Source organism: Polyodon spathula, chromosome 7, assembly GCF_017654505.1.
Source record: "Polyodon spathula isolate WHYD16114869_AA chromosome 7, ASM1765450v1, whole genome shotgun sequence".
Classification (NCBI taxonomy): Eukaryota; Metazoa; Chordata; class Actinopteri; order Acipenseriformes; family Polyodontidae; genus Polyodon; species Polyodon spathula.
Genome location: NC_054540.1, coordinates 14,832,321 through 14,857,342, shown reverse-complemented (window position 1 = coordinate 14,857,342; position 25,022 = coordinate 14,832,321). Strand labels below are relative to the sequence as shown.

General features: G+C 37.7%; 2 protein-coding genes and 1 pseudogene across 2 annotated transcripts; 2 read left to right on the top strand and 1 right to left on the bottom strand.

Moving 5' to 3' along the window:
- Window positions 1–542: 542 nt before the first annotated feature.
- Window positions 543–3,914, bottom strand: LOC121319011 (annotated as a pseudogene).
- A 2,758-nt stretch (window positions 3,915–6,672) lies between these two features.
- Window positions 6,673–11,926, top strand: LOC121318218 (outer dense fiber protein 3-like). Its single transcript, XM_041254663.1, has 7 exons — window positions 6,673–6,761; window positions 8,168–8,295; window positions 9,245–9,448; window positions 10,241–10,342; window positions 10,469–10,590; window positions 11,222–11,362; window positions 11,580–11,926. Exons 2-7 carry the CDS (start codon window positions 8,187–8,189, stop codon window positions 11,670–11,672), a joined length of 771 nt encoding a protein of 256 aa, XP_041110597.1. The 5' UTR covers window positions 6,673–6,761; window positions 8,168–8,186; the 3' UTR covers window positions 11,673–11,926.
- A 4,388-nt stretch (window positions 11,927–16,314) lies between these two features.
- On the top strand, window positions 16,315–24,378 carry rabl2 (RAB, member of RAS oncogene family-like 2). Its single transcript, XM_041254662.1, has 8 exons — window positions 16,315–16,974; window positions 17,312–17,341; window positions 17,590–17,669; window positions 20,450–20,529; window positions 22,540–22,651; window positions 22,948–23,045; window positions 23,566–23,649; window positions 24,256–24,378. Exons 1-8 carry the CDS (start codon window positions 16,868–16,870, stop codon window positions 24,334–24,336), a joined length of 672 nt encoding a protein of 223 aa, XP_041110596.1. The 5' UTR covers window positions 16,315–16,867; the 3' UTR covers window positions 24,337–24,378.
- Window positions 24,379–25,022: the final 644 nt, after the last annotated feature.

Genomic DNA, 25,022 nt, shown 5'->3' with positions numbered 1-25,022 from the left:
ATACATACAAAACTGTAAAAACAAATGTATTTTGTAATTTAAAAGGAAAGCAACATGTTTTCTTTGAAAGTAACGTGTCATTCTGTAGCACTGAATCCAGATTGAGCTGCTGCTTTGCAGTTTTCTGATCCTACTAATATTTTCCCTGGTGCATTCCTTGTACAAAATGAAGGAATTGGTGGCAGCAGGTCCAGTAGAGATAACAACAGGCTTGAAAAAATAGAATATTGTAGGTTATATTCAAAATAAAAACATATATTGTAAAAGACAGCCAAAGTTCCCACAACGGCAGTCATTTTGACAGTTTTCACTTTTAAAATATAAACGACTCTACATGTGTGAAAGGTACTTGGTTGTCCGTTCTTGACTTTTCCTAAATACATATATTAAATACCCTGGTGGCATTTGAAAAATTAAAATGTTATAATAATCTCTACCTAGAACCACCAAAGCCAGCAATTTGACTACCTTTTACAATACATGTTTTTAGTTTCAAAGTAGACTACAATATTCTATTCTATTCTATTCTATTTATTTATTTTTAATATATAAAGACTGCCGTTATCTCTACTGGACCTGGCAGCCTACAAAGAATGCACCAGGAAAAATATCAGGAGACATCATCTTGAACAGCGCTTTGGCAGAAACATTTTGATCAGAAAACTGCAAAGCAGCAGGCTGTTGCAGATCAACCTGGATTCAGTGCTGCACAGTTACATGCATAGAAAACTTATGTTACATTATAATAGTTGTTTATTTTTCAGTGCGTCTCTTTGGACGAATTTACAGTGACCTAGCTTTACACTAAATTAGTTATTATTGGGGGACATAAGTTGTTTCTGGCATATCTGAATGTACGGCTTAACGGTGTCTGTATTAGCGAGGAAAGTCCTTTTGTCTATATGATTAAAATAATTGATAGTACCAGCATATGGAGTAGTTTTTTTTCCACCTGCAAGAGCCTTGTGTGTTGTTCTGTATTAGCCTCTTAGAATGCATCAGTGCTTCACTTGGGTAGAATGAACTCTGCCACCAGTGGGCTGTCATTGACTTCACCTCTGCTCCCAATGAAAAGAGCCCCCTGCAGGCAAACTTTCTGAATTCAAGAAAAAAAAAAAGTTAAATGTAAAGGTAAATGTTACTCTTGTTCATTTAGAGAACCTGAACATCCAGAGGACAGAAGTTTAGATTTCCTGACATTCACTGGTTTATTGTTTCCAGTTTATCTTTCTAGCATGTTATCAACAGACCTTGACAGTCCAGTGGGTTTCAATTTCCCAAAGGAAGTTTTGCTATACAAACCTGCTGGTCATTTCCCCACATTGAGATCCAAATCCAGTAGGAGGTTAAACTTGTCTTAAGTGTCTTTATAAGTTTTAAATCTTCCCAATATGCTCCTTCAGTATGCTCCTTGAGTACAGGGTATCTGACTTACCACACATCCAGAGCAAGTACCCATCTAAGGAAGACCACAAAATAACGCACACAAAAAAAAGCTAAACAGCATTTTTTTCACCAGACTGGTATTGCTTTAAATCAAATCTCCAATTATCTGTTGTTCCCCAACTTTACAAGCAATGCCAAGCAGTCTCCCCAAGCTATGCTGTGTTTCCTGTGTTCAGAGCGCTTACTCCTGGACTCACCTAGAACTATGACAAGCTCCTTCAGGTCAGGCGGTCCCCTGCCCTTTAGGCACTCAATGGCCTCCGTCACCTCCAGGGAGTTCCCAATACACTGTCCAATCAGATTATCCATTCTGATGAGCACAGCTCAGGTGGAAATGTCAAGCTTGTTCCCAACAGTCACCTGTAGAGAAGGAACCACCAGGGCCACATTGTATTTTAATAATTTGGTAAAAATGCTGCATTTAGGAGAAGTAGATGCATGTTTTTGTATTTATTTATCCTCCTTAGCTTCTATTGAAAGAACAGTCGCCATGGGAGTATTGAACACAATGCATTTTACTACAAGGTTTCAAAATGAAAATCTCACTGTCCATTGAAATTAGTATGAGGACTGAGTATTTCTGGGATAATTTTTGACTAAAAAAAAAATAAAGTAGCTTTAGGCTGCTTACCAGTGACTCTGCCAATTTCCTGGCACTATTAATGTCCTTGTAGAGTGCAGCCTTTCCATACTTAACATCCAGAACCAGAGCGAACAGCGACTGGGCTCCTTTCTTTGAAAAGATTGAACCTGCAAATAATTAAAAGTGATCAAGGCAAGGTCCTAATGACAGCCTTCTACACAATTACTTTGATGTTGTACAGTATGTCTTTGCACACATACTGACTCAGACTGCCCAATTATACAGCAACCACTATCGTCTAAAATCCTTTTCAGCTACAAAAAATAACAAATAAACTGAGGTGCACTAAGTAATGGCAATGTTTATGTTTAGTTTGCAACATAACAAACAAAAATGATTATTTTACTGTTTTGCAAATAACAAGACCAAGAATAGCTTTGTTTCTAAAATACAAAGCTACAGGAACAGTAGATATCTGGGAAGAATTAATTGCTATGTAAGGATTTGAACAGAACAGACCTGTTTCCCACAAGCATTGAACAACACAATCAATGTCACCTGAACCACAGACACATAAACTATAAAATATAAATTAAGTTTTAATTAAAACAGCTCCCTAAAACACAGCAGTGCTGAAAAAGTAAAGAAAGTAATGTTAAAACACTGACTTTTAAAATAGTGCTGGATGGAAAACAGCTAAACAGCAGAAATTACAAATGGTGTATGTAATGGTGTGAATTGCAGAAAACATGGGATAGGTTACCTTCCCATGCAGAACAGCATTTTAACATCTACTACATTAGGAGGTGCATACCTTACATCCACAGGCTGCCAGTGCTGGTGCCAGAGGAAGGCTGACCTTGTCACCGACCCCTCCTGTTGAGTGCTTGCCAACCACCACCACTCCACGCCACTCCTCTGGCCAATGCAGGAACTCTCTGGACCTCATCATCTCCCTGGTCAGTGCCAGGGTCTCTTTGGGCACCATCAGTTGATGCCAGATTGCCATCAGCATGGCTCCTGAGAACCCCAATTATAAAATAGGGGTTGTCACCGCAATGGTTTCTGTCAGAGATTCTGAGAATTATTATATTTTTAAATCTTAAATTTGTCAGTCTAGCATTTCCTGGGGTTTATGGGGTATGGGTTTTAAATCATTACTGAATCAAGTAGATGCACTTATTAGCCAATGAAAAGCTTGTTTTACACATATATTGCTACTAATGAAAGGTTACCAATCTGACTGTCCTGGATGGTCCTCTCTGACAGCGTGGACAAAGAAACAGACCTCTTCCTCACTCAGTTGCTCCCCATCCCTCTTTTTGCAGATAATCTCAGGGAAGCTTATCTGTACCTCTTCACCAGACATCCCCAAGCTCTATATAAATAAAATCAGTTTGGTTTTGAAAACCAATGGGGCTGTTCCAAAAATAATGTCCCATTTAAAAGTTTTCACTCTAGGTTAAAGTCATGTGTAAATGATTTTGAAGGCATCATGGCTATTATGAATATATTATGAAGGAGGATAAAGTGTGTTGTTAAAGGTTTGCTTTCTATAGCACCCCATTACGTTAACTAATTAAATACTAATTTTGAAATATGGCTTTCTAATGACTGTGCTTACTATGAATATATACACTATATGCTCTGAAAACGTGCTTCTGCCAATCAAAAGTCATTTTTCACACTGCGGATCCACAGTGCATATTAGTATCTGTAATAAAAAAAAGATAATAAACAGGTGCTCCACTCTGACCAGGTCCGGAATTTCAAGTCCTGAGTCATTGCAGAGATGTACAACCGTCTGGGAATCCGCAAGACCTAGACCACCCTGCTCCACCCCCAAAACGATGGATTGGTGGAGCAGTTTAACCGGACCTTGACAACCCAGTTGGCCATCATAACCACCACACACCAGCTCGACTGGGATTTGCAGCTGCCCCTGGTCCTGTTGGCATGTCACTCGGCTGTGCAGGAGCATTGGTGTTCAGCTGTCCACCTGACTCTGAAACGATATATGCTCTGCAGCGCCAAGACCAGCTTGACCTCACCCACAAATTTGCCTGGGATCAGCTTCAGGTGGCAGGCCGTCGCAAGAAACACAACTATAACACTCGGGCAAAAGGAAGGCCTTTTTGGACCGGCGATCTGGTATGGGTGTACAACCCTCAGCGCAAGCACAGTCGCTACCCCAAGCTGGACAGTGCTTAGGTGGGGCCATGCCGGTTGCTGCAGCCACTAGGGGAAGTCATATACCAGGTGCAGTTTCTTAACCATGGCTGGAAAGTGGTGCTGCACCAGGATTAACTTGCCCCCTGCCGAGGGCTGGCCGGGGAATCGCCCTGCCCACAGAGATGGAGATCCACACTGGTGGAGCAGCCTCACAGATCATCCCCTGGAGCAACGCCATCAGTGGGACCCGTTAGTCCACCAGCTACCTCACACAAAGCAATTGGACCAAGGCCACAGAGGCCAAGACGGAGACCCAGCCATTTCCTGGATTAAAAGAACTTCTCAGGGCGATGAGGACGGGGGAGGGTCCTGTGTAATGGCAGGTCCCGAGGCGGGCTGGTGAGATGGGTGGGTCCGGCAAGTGAACAGGAGAACTGAACCTGTACTTTTCCATCCAGCGAGCTACCCGCGGTCAGGCTAGGGCCCCACCCCTTTCACCTAGAGTGTTCCGATCCCCAGACTAAGGAACATGGGCTGGGGGATTTCCATACAGCTGTCATTCTGGAACCTTCCAGCAGGGTGAGGTGTCCATTATGGATTGGTTGGAATGGGCACTGCCTCCCTCCAACTCTCCAATAAAAGGAGCTGAGAGCTGGATCCCCGGGATGGACAGAGAAGGAGAACAGAGTGAAGACAGAAAGAGCTAAAGAGAGAAAGAGCTAAAGAGAAGAGAAAACCGACTTGTAGAAGTGTGAGCTGTGGCTGACAGCAGCTTTGTTAAAGAGATTATTAAAGCTAAAACAAATCAAAAGTTTAGCAATGAAACCTTGTCTTGCGTCTTTCTTGACACTGCTATAGTATTAAAGCAGCAGTTTGAGAATACCCTTGCTGTAAAAACTATGCTAAAGTTAAACACAAAAAGCAAGTGAGCTGCTTAAGTGTCTAACTGAATTAATTCCTGTCTGCCCTCCACGTTGATAAATATAGTTGGTGAACTGGATGTCACGAGCCAGTTCAATCATCCAAAACAGTGGAACAACACCCAACAAGTTGTTGATGCTCTCTCAGAACTGACCAAAGAATATTGCAAATGAACATATTGATTGTGTTTTATTTGTTTGCATCATTAATATGTAATACAACAGTAAATCCAACACAAGTTAAAAAAAGGAGAGAATCTCTGACAGCACGAGCCTCCTTAGATTGCTGCTGTCCAATTGAAACTGGCGGCTGAGGTAACTTTCACAGTTGCCAAGTCCGCTTATAATAAGAGGGATTGGGCTTCTTTTTTGAGAGTCGCGGGTTGGAATTTGCATAAACACCCATACTCTAACAGAGGTTCGCTTTTTTTTTGGCTTGTTTTGAAAAAGTTTATGCAGGATACAGCAGGCAGGGGCAATTTTGGGAATTAACTAATGCTGCCCTTCAGTCCATTTCATCAGTATCTGCCACCTCCCTTTCAAGTGCCCACTACACGTATTTCCCCAAGTGTGGTGTTGAATGCTTCCTCAGCAGCTGTTAGCCGTCGGGACGGGTAAGGGTTCTAAGCCAGGGTAGTATACACAGCATCAACTGATTCCCTATATGCTATATTGCCTGAATCAAAGGGAAATATATATAACGTCTCAGCTGGTTTTTAACCATGGTGATCTGCAATACCTGCTGGTCAGTTTCATTTTATACCTCTGAGTTCATTTTTCAGTAATGAGTCATAAGATAATTAGTTGAAACAGTATTCACTACTAATGACATGACACCCCACTAGTGACATCTGAAAAACAATTTGGGCAAGCGCAGTAAAACACATTTTACAATTAAAAACTCTGTCCTGTCCCAGAGTTTTGCGAAAGTATGGGAACAGGTGGCAACCCTAGTAAACTTTACAGTTCTAAAAGTGTAAGTAGTTTCTGTTTTTCCACGCTTTTTAATTGTTTCTACATTATGTTCGCAGTTATCTGTATTTTAGTTAGTTCGTTATTCATATTTGTATACAGTATATATTTGTATCGACATGAATTAATTCATTTTCAATCTTTTTTTTTTGTAAAAAATAAATAAATGAATAGCCTAATACATGAGGGCATATTAAAATAATATGAAAGTGTTTGAAAAAGGTTCCATTATGTAAAAATATGCATGTGTACAATACTAGGCTTAAACAGTACAGTAGTAAAGCTAAATTAATACCTTAGTAGGATTTATTTTGATTTTTTTTTTTTTATATATATATATATATATATATTAGAATATATAATATATATATATATATATTGTGTAACATATAATAATTGTTGGTAAAACTGGTGTCTTACAAAAAACAAATACATTCTAATAAAACATGTGTAGGCCTCTACTGTAGGTTACTTATAAAAGTACAATTCAACCTATTCATTTCACTGTAGAAAGAGGGTAAGGTTTAGTTTACCATAAGGACGTTGTCATAGAGCCGCTGAGTGTCGTCGCCTGGAGACAAATATAAATACACAATCTGGTCCCTGCATAACTCACACGTGCTTCTGCGCAGAGTGCTGCCGCACACCTATGCAGAGATTACACACAGGTTTGCAATTATTTGTCCATTTATGCTGTTATTTTATGCCGTCATAATAAAGAATTGTGGTATTTCATGACGTGATTAGATTTTACACTAGATACCTGTGTTAGTTTTTCATGCATTTTAATTGAATTTTGAATTTTTATCGTTGATTGAAATATGTGTATAACGTACGTTTTGCAGTGAAATGCGAATAACTTGTGATTGTTTTATTTAGATTAAAACATGTGTCTGTAACTAGCAATTCGGTTTATCACAGCATTTTGTATACCTATACTGAAATAATTTAGAGATATAGTGCACCCCTTGAGCAAAGGCTTATAAAAATTTACCACTGTATTTTTTGACGGTCATCTTGCATCTTTCCCGTGGTTATACTATGCGTTTACTATAGTTTACCATGTTCTGCAATATTTGTAAAACGCTTTACCATACCTCTCTATGCTTACAAATATACTTTTATAATTGACCTAGATTTACCTTTTTATTATGACGCTCACCACACTGAACAAAGTTAATAAAATACAGTACCAAAGCTCCAGCACAATAAGCAAGGAAAGGAGCGGCAGGACTAAACCCGATTCACGAGGATGAATAAGTTTTATACATTACCATAGAAACATCAAACAAGTCAAAAATAAGGAAAAAGGTCATGTTTAGTTTAAAGGCATGCAACTCTATAAAATGTCAGTTTTTTTTTTTTTTTTTTTTTTTTTTTAAATCAAGTTGTGTATTATGTGCAGTTAGTTACCTTGACTAAAAACCTTGCAATATGGACGTTGATAGGGTATAATGTATTTTTTGTCTTGCTTCATTTGTTAGAGCTTTAAAAATAATAAACGTCTACCCTGTTTCCACAAGCAGTCTATTATCTACTAGCCAGGGGCTTATGTTCGATGTTTTACACAATATCTGTTGGACACTATTATTACTTCTTTGTAGGGGTGTTGCTAAGAGACCAATAAGTACACTTTCTTTGCAAGAAGAGTTTCTGTGCACGAAACAGTGTGTAGCAGCCTTCAATATAATATATACTATCCTAAACTTTATTTATTTATTTATTTATTTTTTTTAATAATATTAATCTGCTGTGATTAGAATTATCCAGGTTCTATGATAAACGTAATTATTTCAGAAAAGGTGTATGATAATATATGTACACTTAAAGTACTGTACAAGCCTACTTATTCAATCTGTATTGTACAAATTAATGTAATTAATCTATTTAAAATATGAACTTTCAGCATGTCTAGATATTAACCAATTTAACTCTTTTGTACTGTGTGAAATGTTAGCAAAAAAATAAAAAACAAAAATAACATACAATCATAATTTAAACATAACAATGAAAATGTACTTAAAAAGTAACAAAAAAAAAAACAAACAAAAAAAAAAAACTTTTTTCATCAAAGTCATTCCAGACAATTGAAGATGTCAACAGATATGTGGGTAGGGTCTTGGAGACCTCATAAAGCAAGAGGACCAATCGCAGCATTCTACAACAGTCCAGGGCCAAAATACGCACTCCCTGGAGCCACAGGTATGAGAGAGAAAGGGCAAAATGCCTGCTTGAAAGATACTGCTTAAACCCACCAAGATGTAAGACCTTACTGTTTATGCATTAACCCTCTTCTGAGAAGAAAAAAAAAGTTTCCTTTTTTTTTTCTTGTTTTTTAAGACATCTTGTATCCTACCTTGTTTTCTTTTAGTATTCATTGAAAATATTATCTATATGAAGTTTTACAAGCAACAAAAGCTCATTTCGGTAATTAAAATACGAGGAGTATTGACAAACTCGCAAAAACCAAATAATGTGTCCTTGGTAATTTATAAGCATGCAAATATTTTTTACATTATTTAACTATCAACAACTTGTACAGAAAAAGAGAAAAGGTTCTTAACTCATTGACATGCCATGCCCTTTACAAGTCCAGCTTCCTGAAAGGATGTCCCACCTCTTCAAATTGCATCATATTGAGGTCCAGTCTTCGTTGGATTGTACAATATGTTGCTTACTGCTAACCTCATGCATTGAAACTGAAATGGTATCACCCAGGAGAGCGAATATGACAAGTATATTTTGTTGCCTGGCTGCAGCTGGCTGGGAAGTCAGAAATTACACAGAACAGGATCTGTCCATCTAACCAGATATATCCTTCAATAGCTCATTCAGTCAGGTGACTGAATACCAAGCAGTGATGTCACTATATTGTGCCATTTCATTCCACCCATCTCATCATGATGCAGTGACATCATAGCTTGGCAGTGGTACTCAGTGGGTGTTAACAATAGAGATCAATGTAAACGTTATGGCCCCTGCATTCCAAAACTGATCCTGACAGTGTTACAATAATCTATTCCCCATGCTCTTTATGCTGTATATACATGGTGTATATACTGTACTCAATTTAGCAAATGTTGTGAAAAACAGTTAGAATTAGTGTTGCTTACAATTAAAAAAAAATCTGTATTCTCTTCTTTTTTTCAAGGAATTCAATTTCATGATCCAAGGAAATACAAAGCCCCTGCTGTTAGCTTTGGAACCCGTCACTGTTCATATTCTACTGACTGCTCGCCAGGCCCTGGGTATCTAATTCAACCGAACATCACCCGGACAGGGAAGGATGGGACTCCTATATACTCACTTTATGGGCGTCCCAAAGACCTTAACCTCTTCCAAACCCCAGGACCAGGTCATTTACAAACACTGCATTATCATCTTGTTATCAACTACTGTCCTTTGTTTGTTATACTGCCTTCAAATTGAAACTCCTGATCCTTCTTAGAGTAAGAAAAGATATGTGACTAAAGTCTCTATATTAATCAAAAGATGAACAAACTAGGAACACATTTTTCCGACCTTGTACCAGCTAATGGTTCCCTTGCTTCATCAGAGCAGGTTAACACACATTTGCTGTATTATGATCTGCTGCTGTTTCGATTATAAAACAGTTTCACATGTTGTATTCATATATTACACCTACAAGTAGTAGCAGGAACCTGTATATTTGGTCCACTTACCTGTGACAATGATTTTGAACTACAGTTGGCATATATTTTATTATTATTGCTATTTTTTTTTTTTTTTTTTTTTTTACAAAGCCATTATAAATGAGCATCAAACCATTAATGATGTTCCTATAATCTCAGATGTGTTTATTTATACAAATCTGATATCCTCGGTGAGTCATAAGCACTATGAAAAGGTCAAATGATCAATTATCAATAAAAAGTCAATTTATCAGAACACGTTTTTCTGTATTTATGCCACTTGTACTTTACAACCTAATTAACAGACCACATGCATGTAATTAAGTGCTCTTTCAATTATACATTATCCGAGGAAGCCAGCTTCTAAATACTGAATGAATATATATACAGCAATTGTGCTTTTATAATTTAAATAATCCCCAATAACCCCACCAATCAATACTATTATGAATTTAAAAAGATGAATGTTTTGTTTTGTGTTGTTTTCTTTGCAGGCCGATACTCTCCAGAAAAATCAGGGAAATCAGCACATTATTCTGCCCCCGCTTACTCTCTGTCTGCACGGTCCAAAGGATTTCGCAATGACCAGACTCCTGGTATGTTGTGTACAGGAAATAATTCCTACATTTTGCATCTTGAAAAGTGGTTACATTATTGTTAATAAATTGTTACTAATTGACAGGTAGTTAGAATTGAAAGTTTCCTTTTCCTTTACCTCTCAGGACCAGCAGCCTATATACTTCCATCTGTGTTAGGACCCCGGACAGTGAACAAAACCTCTGCTCCCAACTTCACCCTGACTGGAAGGAGCAAGATTGGGAGCTTCCATGAGGACCTTCAGAAGGTAAATAGATAGCAGAGGACAAGGTATTTGTCCATACTGTAATCTCAGGCTGTCTGATGCAGTGAAAAGGTAGAACAGCAATATAGTACCAAGAAATAATGTCTTCATCTTAATTCCTCGCAATCAGCCTTGGCAAGACTTTTCAGAAGCAATTTCCAAAAAAAAACCCAAAACATCTAAGCAAACACTAGAATAGAGAATTATACAGAACACATATAATAAAATATTAAGAGGTAACAAAATAAATATTAGTAAAACTGTGATATTAGGTATCCATTTAGGAAAACTGCACCTGTTAAGAATTAGACAAGATATATTCAAAATAATTTGAAGCTATAAACAATGATGGTACTGCCTTTCCTTTCCAAGAAAAGCTGCCATGGTATACATTTACCAAGGCAGTAACCTTTAATAAGGGAATTTACTACACTATTTGCATTAACAGGAGACAACTCAGTAGAACACACTGTGGTTCTGATCAGCTCTCGTCAAGCAAAACCAGTGTTCATCTAGTGGGATTTTGACAAATCTTTAACTGTGATTATCAATTTCTTAGATTTCACGTATAACATTGAATTGAACCCACCATGGTTTTAAAGGAATATTTTTTTGTTTACCAAATCATTTTTAGACTCCTGGGCCTGGGACATACAGAGTGATCGACCCCTGTGCGTATAAGTACAAGCCTCCTCATTACAGCATGACTGGACGCAATAGCATGCCAGGAGACACAACAAGGAAACCGGGGCCTGGAGCATACAGTCCAGAGAGGGTGAGAGAAACATTTATAAACAGACACGTGAATGATGAGAAACACATTCACAAGCCTTTTGTAAGGCTTAGTTTGTTTCAATACAATTAAGAATGGGACTGATGCTTTAGTTATTTTTCTCACATTTTCTAAGCAAGATGATGGATGTTAACAGTGCTAAAAGGGTGGTGCATTATAGGAAGAATGCTTAAAAGATGTCTTTGGCTTTTGTTTAAAGGTAACCATTGCAAGAGGCAAAGCTCCCATCTACTCATTTGGAATCCGTCACTCGGAGTACGTGGCTCCGCTCATTGTGGATGTACTTGATTAAAAACCACCTCCAGCACCTTTCCCATCTTTATATCAGGCTACCGCAGTAGAGATTGTAGTGTGGATGATCATGTCAATGTGTAGATCATTTGAAAGTATCTCTTTTTTTCTTAAATCTTCAAACTTTCCTTTGTTATTGAATTGCCTCACATTAAGTCAAAAGTCACGATCATGCTCACATTGAAACAATCAGTTATTAGGGAGGCTTCATGTGAAGACATTGCAATAAAGCCAAAAAATGCTAGACCACAGTTATAGTGTGTAGCAAAGGAGAAGCCATACTAATGGGGGATTTCAACTTCCCCCAAATAAAATGGGAAAACCCGGTGGGTAGCGCGAAGGATGAAATAGAAATGGTGGAAATGACAAATGACTGCTTCCTAACACAATTTGTGAAGGCACCCACTAGAGGGGAGGCATGCCTTGATTTAGTCTTTTCAAATAACGAAGATAGAATAACTAAAACAGAGGTCAGAGAACCACTGGCAAACTCAGACCACAACATGGTCTCATTTGAAGTGTTTTTTAAATCCTCAAAAGTAAAGACTAAAGCTAAGGTTTACAATTTTAGAAAAGCAAACTATGAAGGCATGAAACAGAGACTAACAGAAGTAGATTGGAGTAAAATAGAGAAAACACCCACAGAAGAAGGATGGTTGTTCTTCAAAAACGTAGTACTAGAGGCGCAAAACAATTATATCCCTAAAGTAGACAAATCTAAATGTAAAACTAAATTGCCAAAATGGTTTAATAGATCAATTAAAAAAAATATTCAGCGAAAAAAGGCACTTTACAGAGCATTAAAAAAGGACCAAAAAGAAAGTACACAGAAAGAGTACACAGAACTGCAAATGCAAGTCAAAAAGGAAGTTAGAAAGGCCAAGAGAGAAATAGAAATGAACATTGCTAAGGGAGCTAAAACCAATTCCAAAATGTTTTTCCAATATTACAACAGCAAGAGAACATTCAAAGAGGAGATTAAATGTTTAAGAGATACAAATGGCAAAATCGTAGAGGAAGAAAAAAAAATAGCAAATATGTTAAATGATTACTTTTCACAAGTTTTTACAAAGGAAGATACTGACAACATGCCCCACATGTCATCCAGTTCCTATCCAGTTTTAAATAACTTTAGCATAACTGAGGCAGAAGTGTTAAAGGGACTAGGAGCTCTTAAAATAAACAAATCCCCTGGGCCGGATGAGATCCTCCCAGTAGTACTCAAAGAAATGAAAGAAGTAATTTACAAACCGCTAACCAAGATCATGCAGCAGTCTCTTGACACAGGGGTGGTACCGACAGACTGGAAAATTGCAAACGTAATACCGATCCACAAAAAGGGAAACAAAACTGAACCAGGTAACTACAGACCAGTAAGCCTGACTTCTATTATATGCAAACTTATGGAAACTATAATAAGATCCAAAATGGAAAATTACCTATATGGTAACAGGGTACTGGGAGACAGTCAACATGGTTTTAGGAAAGGGAGATCGTGCCTAACTAACTTGCTTGATTTTTTTGAGGATGCAACATCGATAATGGATAATTGCAAAGCATATGATATGGTTTATTTAGATTTCCAGAAAGCTTTTGACAAAGTCCCGCACAAAAGATTAATTCTCAAACTGAACGCAGTTGGGATTCAAGGAAACACATGTACATGGATTAGGGAGTGGTTAACATGTAGAAAACAGAAAGTACTGATTAGAGGAAAAACCTCAGAATGGAGTGTGGTAACCAGCGGTGTACCACAGGGATCAGTATTAGGTCCTCTGCTATTCCTAATCTACATTAATGATTTAGATTCTGGTATAGTAAGCAAACTTGTTAAATTTGCAGACGACACAAAAATAGGAGGAGTGGCAAACACTGTTGCAGCAGCAAAGGTCATTCAAAATGATCTAGACAAGATTCAGAACTGGGCAGATACATGGCAAATGACATTTAATAGAGAAAAGTGTAAGGTACTGCACGCAGGAAATAAAAATGTACATTATAAATATCATATGGGAGATATTGAAATTGGAGAAGGAATCTATGAAAAAGACCTAGGAGTTTTTGTTGACTCAGAAATGTCTTCATCTAGGCAATGTGGGGAAGCTATAAAAAAGGCTAACAAGATGCTCGGATACATTGTGAAAAGTGTTGAATTTAAATCAAGGGAAGTAATGTTAAAACTGTACAATGCACTTGTAAGACCTCATCTTGAATATTGTGTGCAGTTCTGGTCACCTCGCTATAAAAAAGATATTGCTGCTCTAGAAAGAGTGCAAAGAAGAGCGACCAGAATTATTCCGGGCTTAAAAGGCATGTCATATGCAGACAGGCTAAAAGAATTGAATCTGTTCAGTCTTGAACAAAGAAGACTACGTGGCGACCTAATTCAAGCATTCAAAATTCTAAAAGGTATTGACAGTGTGGACGCAAGGGACTTTTTCAGCCTGAAAAAAGAAACAAGGACCAGGGGTCACAAATGGAGTTTAGAAAAAGGGGCATTCAGAACAGAAAATAGGAGACACTTTTTTACACAGAGAATTGTGAGGGTCTGGAATCAACTCCCCAGTAATGTTGTTGAAGCTGACACCCTGGGATCCTTCAAGAAGCTGCTTGATGAGATTTTGGGATCAATAAGCTACTAACAACCAAACGAGCAAGATGGGCCGAATGGCCTCCTCTCGTTTGTAAACTTTCTTATGTTCTTATGTTCTTATAGTGTACATAGAGAATGTGACCAGAAATTTTAAAATAACAGGTATTATATGGGTAAATATATTTTAGATATTAACACGTGTCTGTAATTTAAAGTAAGTTGTCATTTGGAGTGTGTAAAAACTGTTGAAATTAGTAAATAGCTTTGCATGAAAATAGAGTAAATAATTGATCTTTTAGTATTATACCCCCATAATCTCTGAGTACCATTACCCTATGTTGCAGCAATACCTCCATGTCTGTAGTTTAGGGCTGTTTTTCTGTCTTCAAATGCCATTTTAATAGATGTTTCTTACTATTTTGTGTAGTTTGCAATCATGGTTAACTATGGAGTTATACGGTGATCCTGATGCCAATTTAGTAGATTCCCCTGACTTTTTTGTTTGCAATCATGGTTCTATATATTTTACTCTATAGAAATCCTTGTGGTGTTTTCCCCATGGAAGTTTATTGAAGCCTTATTAACAATATACATAGAATAAAATATGCTAGAAATACTGATTTAGGGCAAAAGCATTCTACAATGTCTGTCACTGTTTGTATTTAAAATGCACTCCCATAATCTCCAAGGGTGCCATTCTCCAGTGTTACAGTAATTATGTCTTTGTGGGTTTCTGTCATCCAGGTCAAATGATGAATTAAAGTCACATTGTATAGTCAATGTTTTGCATCACACAATGTATAATTAAGCCATTTAAATAAAAAAATTCTAAACAACTGCGTCTTACTATTTACTTTAGTTTATTTGGCCCGTCAGACTGAAACAAAGGTTTTAAGACAAATATGTATGTATCATTGTGAATTGTTCCAAGTCAAAGAAATTATGTCTGCGATGGAAATGGGCAAATTATTAGTTTTGTCACTAACTGGAGGTTTGATAAATCCTACAGTTCTTAATTTTGTTACTTCTCCAGAAACATCCATAATCAACTCCCCTACTGAAAACTCCAGCAATAGCTGGTGACTCGCAAATAGCTGGCAATTGGAACAAACTTTTACACTGGCCACTTACTGGGTTCCAAACAGGTATATAACATGCCAGGTAATGGTTACAGAAAATGGATTAATTTTGGGCAGCAGACAATAAACAACTACATTTAGAACTTAGGCTACAGATAGGGAATTAGATTTTTTCTTGGACCACATAACCAACTCCTTAGCCAGCACCAAATCTCCTGAGCCAGAATGACCAGTTTCAGGCGATGTTTAGAAATGTGAGGCAGGAGCATATTGTTTTGTACAAGTTCAATAATGCGGGCCCAAAAGTAAATATTAACTTAAAAAAGGGGCTAATTAAATAATCTTTTGACCTATATATGCTAGTAGACCTACAACAAAGATTATTGTGCTATACTGTAGTTTCTACAAAATAATGTTTTCATTTATTAAGAAATTAAATTAGAAAATCAAAATTCTTGTTCTTAAATGTTTTTTTTTTTTTTGTACCAAACAAAAATAGCACTGGCGTCAGTGGGCCAAAATATGTTTGCGATTCAGCCTGATCACTATTATTATTATTATTATTATTATTATTTACTTGCTTCGGTATGCATTCTGGTACCTTTTACTTTTCTCAGGCACATTTTACAGGTCTCGTTTTTTTAAGGACTACAGGTTCCAGAATACATTGCGATGTGAGTGAAAAGTTGCTGTTTGGGGCTGTTCTCACAAATGTACCACCAAATATTCCTGTCAGGACACAGCACTCTGATTGGTTATCATATTATTGTTACTAAAACTCCCAACACCGAAACCATAAACCTAAGGTCAGCATCCTATACTGCAGCCATTGCACATCTAAAGTAGTTCATGTTTGGCATTGAATAAGCGTTTTTGTTACTTTAAAAAAAGTGACCGGAGGTGCTGACTTCCTCAGTTGTCCTGACAGGAACATTTCGTCGTACCTTTGCAGACACTGCCTGTTTGGGTGAATACAGTTAAATTAAACCACATCAACTAGCTGTGATGTGTTAACCTATTTAAAAACCACTTGCATTTTTAACATTTTCATACTGCACCAAGTACCCCCTGACATCGAGAGGCGAAGTCTCATTCGGCAATAGAATAGACGACTAACTGTTTCCGGTGTAGGGTCCTGTAGCGTCTGTTGCATAGAAACTGGTAGAAGTGCTTAGAAAGAAGGGATGGAATGAGTTAGCGTCGTAAAATTAAACATACAGTAAATAGAGCACATATGCGTCAGTAAAAAAAATAAAATAAAAAAAAGAGAGAAATGTCAATCAGTCTTAGCGGTCTAATATAAGTTAATATTTTTGCAAGTTAAAATACAGCAGCGATTATAACATCAACTTCAGTGAAAGTGAATGGCGTATTAGGGTTCATTTTTATTTAGTACTTTTTTTTTTACAAGCGTTGTCGGTAATTAAGTCTGTTCATAATGCTTTTTTTATAGATTAGTTTATTCGTCAGTAAGATTATAGGAAACACTGAATTTGATACAACAAGTACAGAAAGTATCGAGGCATGGCAGGGGATGCTACAAATCTTACTGATCTGGACCAGGACAAATATGATGCAGATGAACAAGTTAAAATCATATGCTTGGGAGACAGCGCTGTTGGGAAATCTAAGTGAGTAAATAAAAAAGATAATGGTTAATTGTCATTTTTTGTTGTTTAATTTTTATGGAATTGCTGAATGGAAGTGTTAGAATATGTACAGTTCAAGTCAGTTAAACGCTCAGTTTTAAAGATTTGTGAAGACATTAATTCTTAGTCCACCGTAGATCAAGGTAAGAAATTTCAGTTGGTCCTCAATAAACTTTAGTTACTTGGCAGACACAAGTTTTTTTTACATTGTCTTTTAATACTGTTGTATGGTTACTATAGCAACACACTTTAAACGTGTATGCCCTGGATTACCCTATTGAGTATTCATTGATTCATTTTATTTGTGTTTATCTTTCAGGTTAATGGAGAGATTCCTGATGGACGGATAGTATCCTTTTTATGAATGACATGGTGAACATAAACATGTCTCAAAATGCATGGCTCATTATGTTTGAGTGTTTGGAGCACTCAAACACTGAGCATTGCAGCCTGTTTAAGACCATACTGTTTGTTTGGTCATGTTTTATTATATATATATATATTTTTTTTAAACAGCATTATACATTTCAGTGCAACTAACAACATGTAGCCTAAAACTTTATAATGTTTAAATGTAATACTTAACATGAATTTCAGTCGCCCTCAGCAGCTCTCTACCTACGCACTGACACTTTACAAGTATACCACCACTATCAATGACAAAACTGTTTTAGTTGGTAGGTATATCATTATTTTGTAGCAGGTGATCTGTGATGTAGTCATTTCTGAACAAGGTGTTAAGTTTTTTTTGTTAATTGTTTGTATTGTACATTTGTAATTCTAAACTGATATGATCACACATTTAAGGCTTGACAGTCTTGAGATTCTTTGTGCAAAGCTGATGAGTTTTCACAGCAGTGGTCTACTGAGCATCATAGTATTGAAAATGTTAGGTTACTTGCCGTAACCCTGGTTCCCTGAAAGAGAAGACAACCACCAACCAATACTTTTGTGATATGCCTGCCTTTTGTAGGTATTTGCCGTCCTCGGTCCCGTCTGCCGAGGGAATAAGTAATCGCTCTGCAGAGCCCACTTCCTCTTTTGCATCAAACCCGCGAATGCGAGTGATGCGACCTCGCAAAGTTTGGTGGTCATCTTCTCTTTCTAGGAACCAGGGTTACGGTAAGTAACCTAAAGTTCCCTTTCAATTCGAAGACAACCACCAACCAATAATTTTGGGAAAGTATACCGGAGCCGTCGCGAGGGAGCGTGATTGGACAGCATACGAAGGATGCCTCGCTACCACCAGATGGATCTACCATATTGATTTGGTAGAACCTGATAAACGTATGCAGAGTAGCCCAGCTAGCCGCAGTACAAATGTCAGTCAATGATGTGCCTCGAAAGAGCGCCCATGACGTGGCCACCATCCCCGGTAGGGGTAGGTCAGCCTCCTTATAAGCAGCCGATACTGTGTGCAGAATCCAGTGGGCCATTCACTGTTTCAAGAGGGCTTGCTCTAGGGCCCTAGGAAAGCCGTAATTACCCTGGGTAGGAACGCAGGGTTCGTGTCTTATGATAGCCTGTTTACATTATCCCAGACCCGCATACAGGAACTGTGCACAACAGAGCCTGCAGCTCACTGACCCGCTTAGCGGAGGTGCTGGCCAATAAAAAGGCTAACTTCATAGAGAGATATTTCAGCTCTATGGAATGTATAGCCTCAAACGGGGCCTTAGTGAGAGCCTCCAGTACCAAGTCTAAACTCCACTCGGGGAGGGTGTTCCTTCTAAGTGGAGTTGCCACGCAGAGGGATCTCCCAGGGCTGGCTCTGCAGCAGCTGGCAAAGGTTCAAAAACCAGATTCTCCTGAGCCATGAAGAACTGTCGCTTTTTCTCTTCTGACCTTTTCCAGAAAGGCAGGGATTAGCGGTATCGACGGAAAAATGTATAAAAGGCTAGGGTGTCGATGCCTAGTGGACCTCCACAACTGTGGAGGGAGAACTACAGGGGGCAATGAGTCGTCTCTGCTGAGGCAAAGAAATTGACCTGGGTTTCCCCGAAGCGATCCCAAATGTGCTGCACCACTTGAGGGTGGAGTCGCCATTTGACAGGTGAGGACTGTCCCTTGAGAGGAGGTCCACTGCCCAGTTCACCACTCCGGGAAGGTAAACCGCCTGGAGTGACAATAAATGCTTCTGTGCCCAGATCAGCAGCCAAAATGCTGGAGCACAAGGTGCACCGCTCTGAGCACCAGCGTATTTTTGTGCAGCGATGTCCAGCGGCCTGTCCAGGACATGCTGACTCCTCTGCCTGCTCAGACTGCACCCCAACTCAGGTTGGATGCATCTGTGGTTACCACTTGCCAGCTGTGTAACACCCCCTTCACTACAACTTCACGTAGGTAGGTGGTTTGTCTCCACCAGCATAGGGCTTCCCAGCATGAGCAAGACACCATCAGCCAATAGTGTCTGTCTCGCTTGGGGTGTAGACGAAAGGTATTGAGCCACGGTTGAATGAGGAGCATACGCAGTAATCCCAGTTGTATAGCCGATGAGGCTACGGCGATCAGACCCAATAGTTTTTGATGCAGTAATAGCTGTACTGTGGACCCCTGTTGAAACAGGGTCAGACAGTTTTGAATAGCCTGTACTCGCATGGTGAGGGAATCTAGCTGGAGACCCAAGAAGAAAAGCACCATGCGCACTGAGCACCAAGGCTGTATGTGCGCCAAGGCACCGAAACAATGGCAGACGAGTGTGCACCAAGCACTGTGTGCACCGAAGTACCAAGGGCTGAGGTGGGTGGGCCAAGGCAGCACACAGGCTAAAGCACAGCCTAGATGGAGGAAGACACGGCTGACTGATTGTGGTATTTTTTATTTATGTTTTGTCTCCAAGCTACACAAACGACAGCTGGCAGAGTCACTCAACGACGGGGCGGCTAGCCGAGCCCCGGTGGAAGAACGTGTTCTCCTTGAAGGTGTAGCTGAAAGACAACACACACGCACAAACCAGTACTGCACAGGCAGTCACACTCATATGACGGACAGCTGAGAAAAGACGGTCTGCGACACAAGCGAAGCACACTGTAAGAAGAAGGAAAAAGACACTCAAAATGGAGCTGCTGATTCCACGAGAGTGGTAAACCTGCCCTCCGCACGAATGTGAAGGAATTGCAATTGAAAAACACACTCTGGCTAGTGACACAGAAGCTTTCCGTACCAAGGGGAGGTGGCAAAATAGGAAGTGAGCTCTGTGGAACGACTACTTATTCCCTTGGCAGGCGAGACCAAGGACGTCATTCCACAGAGGGGCCAATCGGCAGCTCTGACGTAAAATGCTCAACGAATACCTACCTAAAGCAGGCATATCCCAAAAGTATAGATTGGTGGTCGTCTTCGAATTGAAAGGAACCAGGCTTTATTAATGTTATGCAAAAGGTTTTAATTTTTCATTTTTTTAACATTTGTTTTATAACATTTCAATTTAACTATTGTTTTTTGCGTTATTTTTTAGATTTTTGGGACACAGCTGGACAGGAGAGGTTTCAGAGCATGCACCCCTCATATTATCACAAGGCACATGCATGTATCATGGTAAGCAGAGCACTGCATTATTTCCCATTGTGACACCCAAAACTGAAATCTTCAATAATGTCTCAGTACCACATGTGTACAACATAACAGATGATGATGATGAAAAAGCTACTAGTAGTGCATTTTGTTAGAGAGCTGGGTTTGAAACAGCTCGAATAAATGCTCTTCTCACTGCTCTGCAGCCGGTGACCACAGTGTCTAGTGCAAGCATTATGGGCACAATTTATTTCAGACTTTCCACTTGCACGTTAGTGCACTCATCTAAGTATTACAGCTTTCTTGATTGACTAGTTTGATAGTTTTACATAGCACAGTTTTAATATGTGTAAGAATATGTGTCAAGTAACACTCTATTAACATATCCAGATAACTATTATACAATCAAGAAAAATCACACAGACTCTGTCTCATTTAGTGTTGAACAAATGAAAGTATGTATATATTTACTCCATCGCTTTATTGTATTCTTAATAAGTGATCAGGAGGCAACAAGCCACAACAGCTCGAGGACAATCAGGGGAATCCAGTATCCTGTACAGATTATTAGCATCAATTTTGTATAGTAAAAGTGGTTACAAAATAAATGTTTGAGGTTATAACACTCAAGGCTAAAATAGCAGCCAATATATCAGCTCCTCATAACTAAATATAATATAAATCCTACTACTAATACATACACCAATACATGAAAGATACAGAAGCAAGATCCATGCTTACCCAATGCTTATTAAGTGCAGATTCCGCAAGATTCAATGCCTTAGTCAGTCAGATTTCTCAAGACAACAGTGCAGAAGGTGTTTCAGGTTTTGAGCTTATAGTTTACTGTCGTTTTGCTCTCTTTTTATAGCAATTTTTCCCTACTTTGTGCGTCATAAGGCTTATTTAAACTTAAAACATCTTACTTTTTAGACAACTGTTATCACTAAAATTAGTAATATGGTTATACTGTCTGGTTTACTCCTTTAAATTAACATGACGCCCTCCCTATTTTCCTAGTCCTGAAAATATATGAGGTAATCTTTAACTTTTTTTTTTTTTTGTGTATCATACAATTCCTTGTACTGATTAAGATAAGAAAAAAAAATATATATATATATAGTATAGTTATAACGTGCCTCGGATATAACGCTCCTACAGCATGTCCCCTAATTCCCTATACTAGTGATTCATGCAGTATTTTTACAGTAAATACAGTACTGGTGTTGTTCAAACTGTAAACAAGTTCTCAGTCTAACTTCCATTGCTGTCGCTCTCCTATTTGATCCAACAGTGGGAATGTTTTTTTTATTTTTTTATTTTTGTAAAAAGTATACCGCTGATTACATGGTGCTTTACGTATGGTGCTTTATGTATGGTTAATTCACAGAAAGTTACCTTTTTGCTTTTCTATACAGTACCAGTCAAAAGTTTGAGTACACCTGCTTGAAACCAGGTTTTTCATAATTATCTATGCTTTTAACTGTATAAACTTGTCTATAAGCACTTAATATTTCATTATATGATACGTGTACGTATATAAGCTGATAATGTTTAGGTTTTGCAGAAAACAAAAACGGGACACATTTGTCTACTTGACTAAGATGTTTCATTAATTATTATTGAAATGTTCATTGTTGCTTTTATGGGATGATTTGTATTGGACAAAAATGTCACAAAATACACAGCAGCTTTGAGAACTTCCTTTTCCTCGTATGAAAAAAAAACAAAAAATAAAACTCTTCAGTATTTTTTTGCCCTTTCTTAGTTGAAAATACTGATATGTTTGCATTGTTTTTTTTTCATTGCTCCCATCTGTACATTCTCATTTCCATCATCAGTAAAAAAAAAACACACATAAATGAAGTTGGTTCTGTTGAAGAGCCACACATCCCTGCTAAATACACCTTTCACTCAAAAAGGTGTTCGCACCTTGAGCAAGGGAAGAAAGGTTTTAGGGTCACTTGTGACACTGTGATACCTGCAGTGTCCCGAGCACAGACAATAATGCTTAATGTAATATGTCTTTTGTAGGTGTTTGATGTTCAGAGGAAGATAACATATAAAAATCTCACTAACTGGTACAAAGAACTGAGAGAATGTCGCCCAGAGATCCCCTGTATAGTTGTTGCAAATAAAATAGATGGTGAGTCCTTCGTTGTATTTTTAACTTGGATATTATGGATTTGGAAGAGTACAATTGAGTTATTTATTTTGGGATTTTATTTATTTTATGTACAGTATGTTACGGAAGTAACGGAAAGTAGTACAGTAGTAAAGGAAACTGAACAAATGCTGCTTCCTCAAAAAATAAGGATAGCATTGATTGGTAGGGGTCATCCTGGGTTTTCGAATTGCCACTCATTTTTCATTTTTATGCAGGAGCTAAACGTTTATGAATCGTACTGGAGACTGACTGACTTTTTTTGTTTAATATTCTAGCTGATTTGAAGGTTACCCAGAGGAATTTTAACTTTGCTAAGAAGCAAGGGCTGCCATTGTATTTTGTCTCAGCAGCAGATGGGACCAATGTAGTAAAGGTCAGAATGCAGTGTTACTCTATACAATTAGTGTTTTTTGACATTGAGCCCAATATTTTCATAGTGTCTGCTTTAGTCTTTTGATTAACTCCAATAATAATAATAATAATAATAATAATAATAATAATAATAATAATAATAATAAAAAAATTCAACCTTGTGTTTCTGTTGGAAATTGTGTCAGAAAAGTACAAAATTTGACTAATTTCCAAAAATCAAACGAGTGTTATATTCTGCACATCAAGAAGTTACCAACACACTTTCTTTTGAACTGACTCATGAGCAATAGTTGCTGAGATATCCTTTTTGATCTACATTTTCACCAGGTCATATCTCATGATTAACTTTTTTTTGCAATGCTTAGCCAGACTTTTTCTTGAAATCCAGGTATTTCTAGGCACTGAAGGAAATGTAGTATTGTCTGTTTGTAATTTAGCTTTCATTAGAACTTAACTTAGTTAAGTAGAAATTAACTTAGCAAGAAAGCTATTTTATTTAAATAATCTCAATCTCCCCACAGCTGTTTAAAGATGCAATTAAACTGGCAATTTCCTATAAACAAGATTCAAGTGATTTCATGGATGAAGTCATGCGTGAACTAGAGGTAAGTGGCCCTTATTGTGTATTTAAATTGTAAAGCAATAATTGTGATATGGTACACAATATGCATGAAGTAAATTTACTTTATAGGTATGACAAACATTTGTACTTCATTTTGCTCTTCGAATTGAAGTGGAGTTCAATTTGTGTTCATGTTACATGCTTCAGTTTCCACTTCCATTTTTGAATGTTTCAGGTTTTATATGTAATAACAGACACATGTCTTGCTTACATTTATTTTTGTATTTGTTTTATTTAATTAAAAAATGTCACCAGGAAAGCATCCATATGTGTGTTACAGGGGAGTACATGTTTTTTTTTTTTTTTCATATCTGTAGCAGACATCCATGTAGCTTTCTATGACATACTTTCTAAACCATAACGCTAAATCACTGTTTAATAATAGTGGTTTGCATAGAATTATAGATTTTGTTGGAACACAGTGGTTAGGAATGCTAGAGATGATATTTAATGAGATTATAGAGTACAAAGTGGCTACAGAAACACTGCATTCAAATGTGGTCTTTTGCAGGCATGATTTGTGTATTAATACGATTGGCAGTCTAAGCATTTATTTAATATTATGTGTTTTAATTTATTTTCACTGCAGAATTTTGAACTAGAAACAAAAGAGGATTTATCTGATAAAGAAGATGAGAACTCAAAGGAGGAGAAGTCCAAATCCAGTTAGTTTCAGCTAGAAGTTAATTACATTTAAATTATCTAGAGGTCCAAAGACTTAAAGGGCTAGATTCTCATAGTGCTTGTCTCCAATCTTTCCTTTTTATCCAGTAAAGTTCCCACAAGGTTTGAGAATCTGGCCCAACATTTATTTTCAACCACTCACCTTTTAGGTTTCAGTCGATACTACCTTGTGTGTTCATTCATGTACATGGGTAATTTTTTCATATATTCCCGTTAATACATTAACTACTCTACAGATTTGTAAGTGATCTCCATTGTTTAGGTTTATTTTTTGAATGCATACAATACTCTTATTTATTGAGTAGTAGAACTTATGTTGATCATGTCAGATTTAAAACTGTGAAGGCTGTCCATATACTCGCTGTTGTAGTATGGTCGGTCATTCTGTGATAGTGTTTTGTTGCTCAGACTTTAAAAAGTGCTTAAGTTAGGGTAAAGATATACTCACCTTAGATATATTTCTGTACCAGTTTTCCAATATTAAACCATTATTTGAAACCCTGACATTCCATTTTCTATTAATTTGTACTGTGAAAAACAACACAATTTCAATGTATATTTTCAGGATTGTATGCTAAATTATTTTTTGTGTACATTTTAGTATTTACAAAAGTGCTTTGTATTATATGTTATTCTTGCAATATGTATGTGTGTGATCAGATTAAACCCACT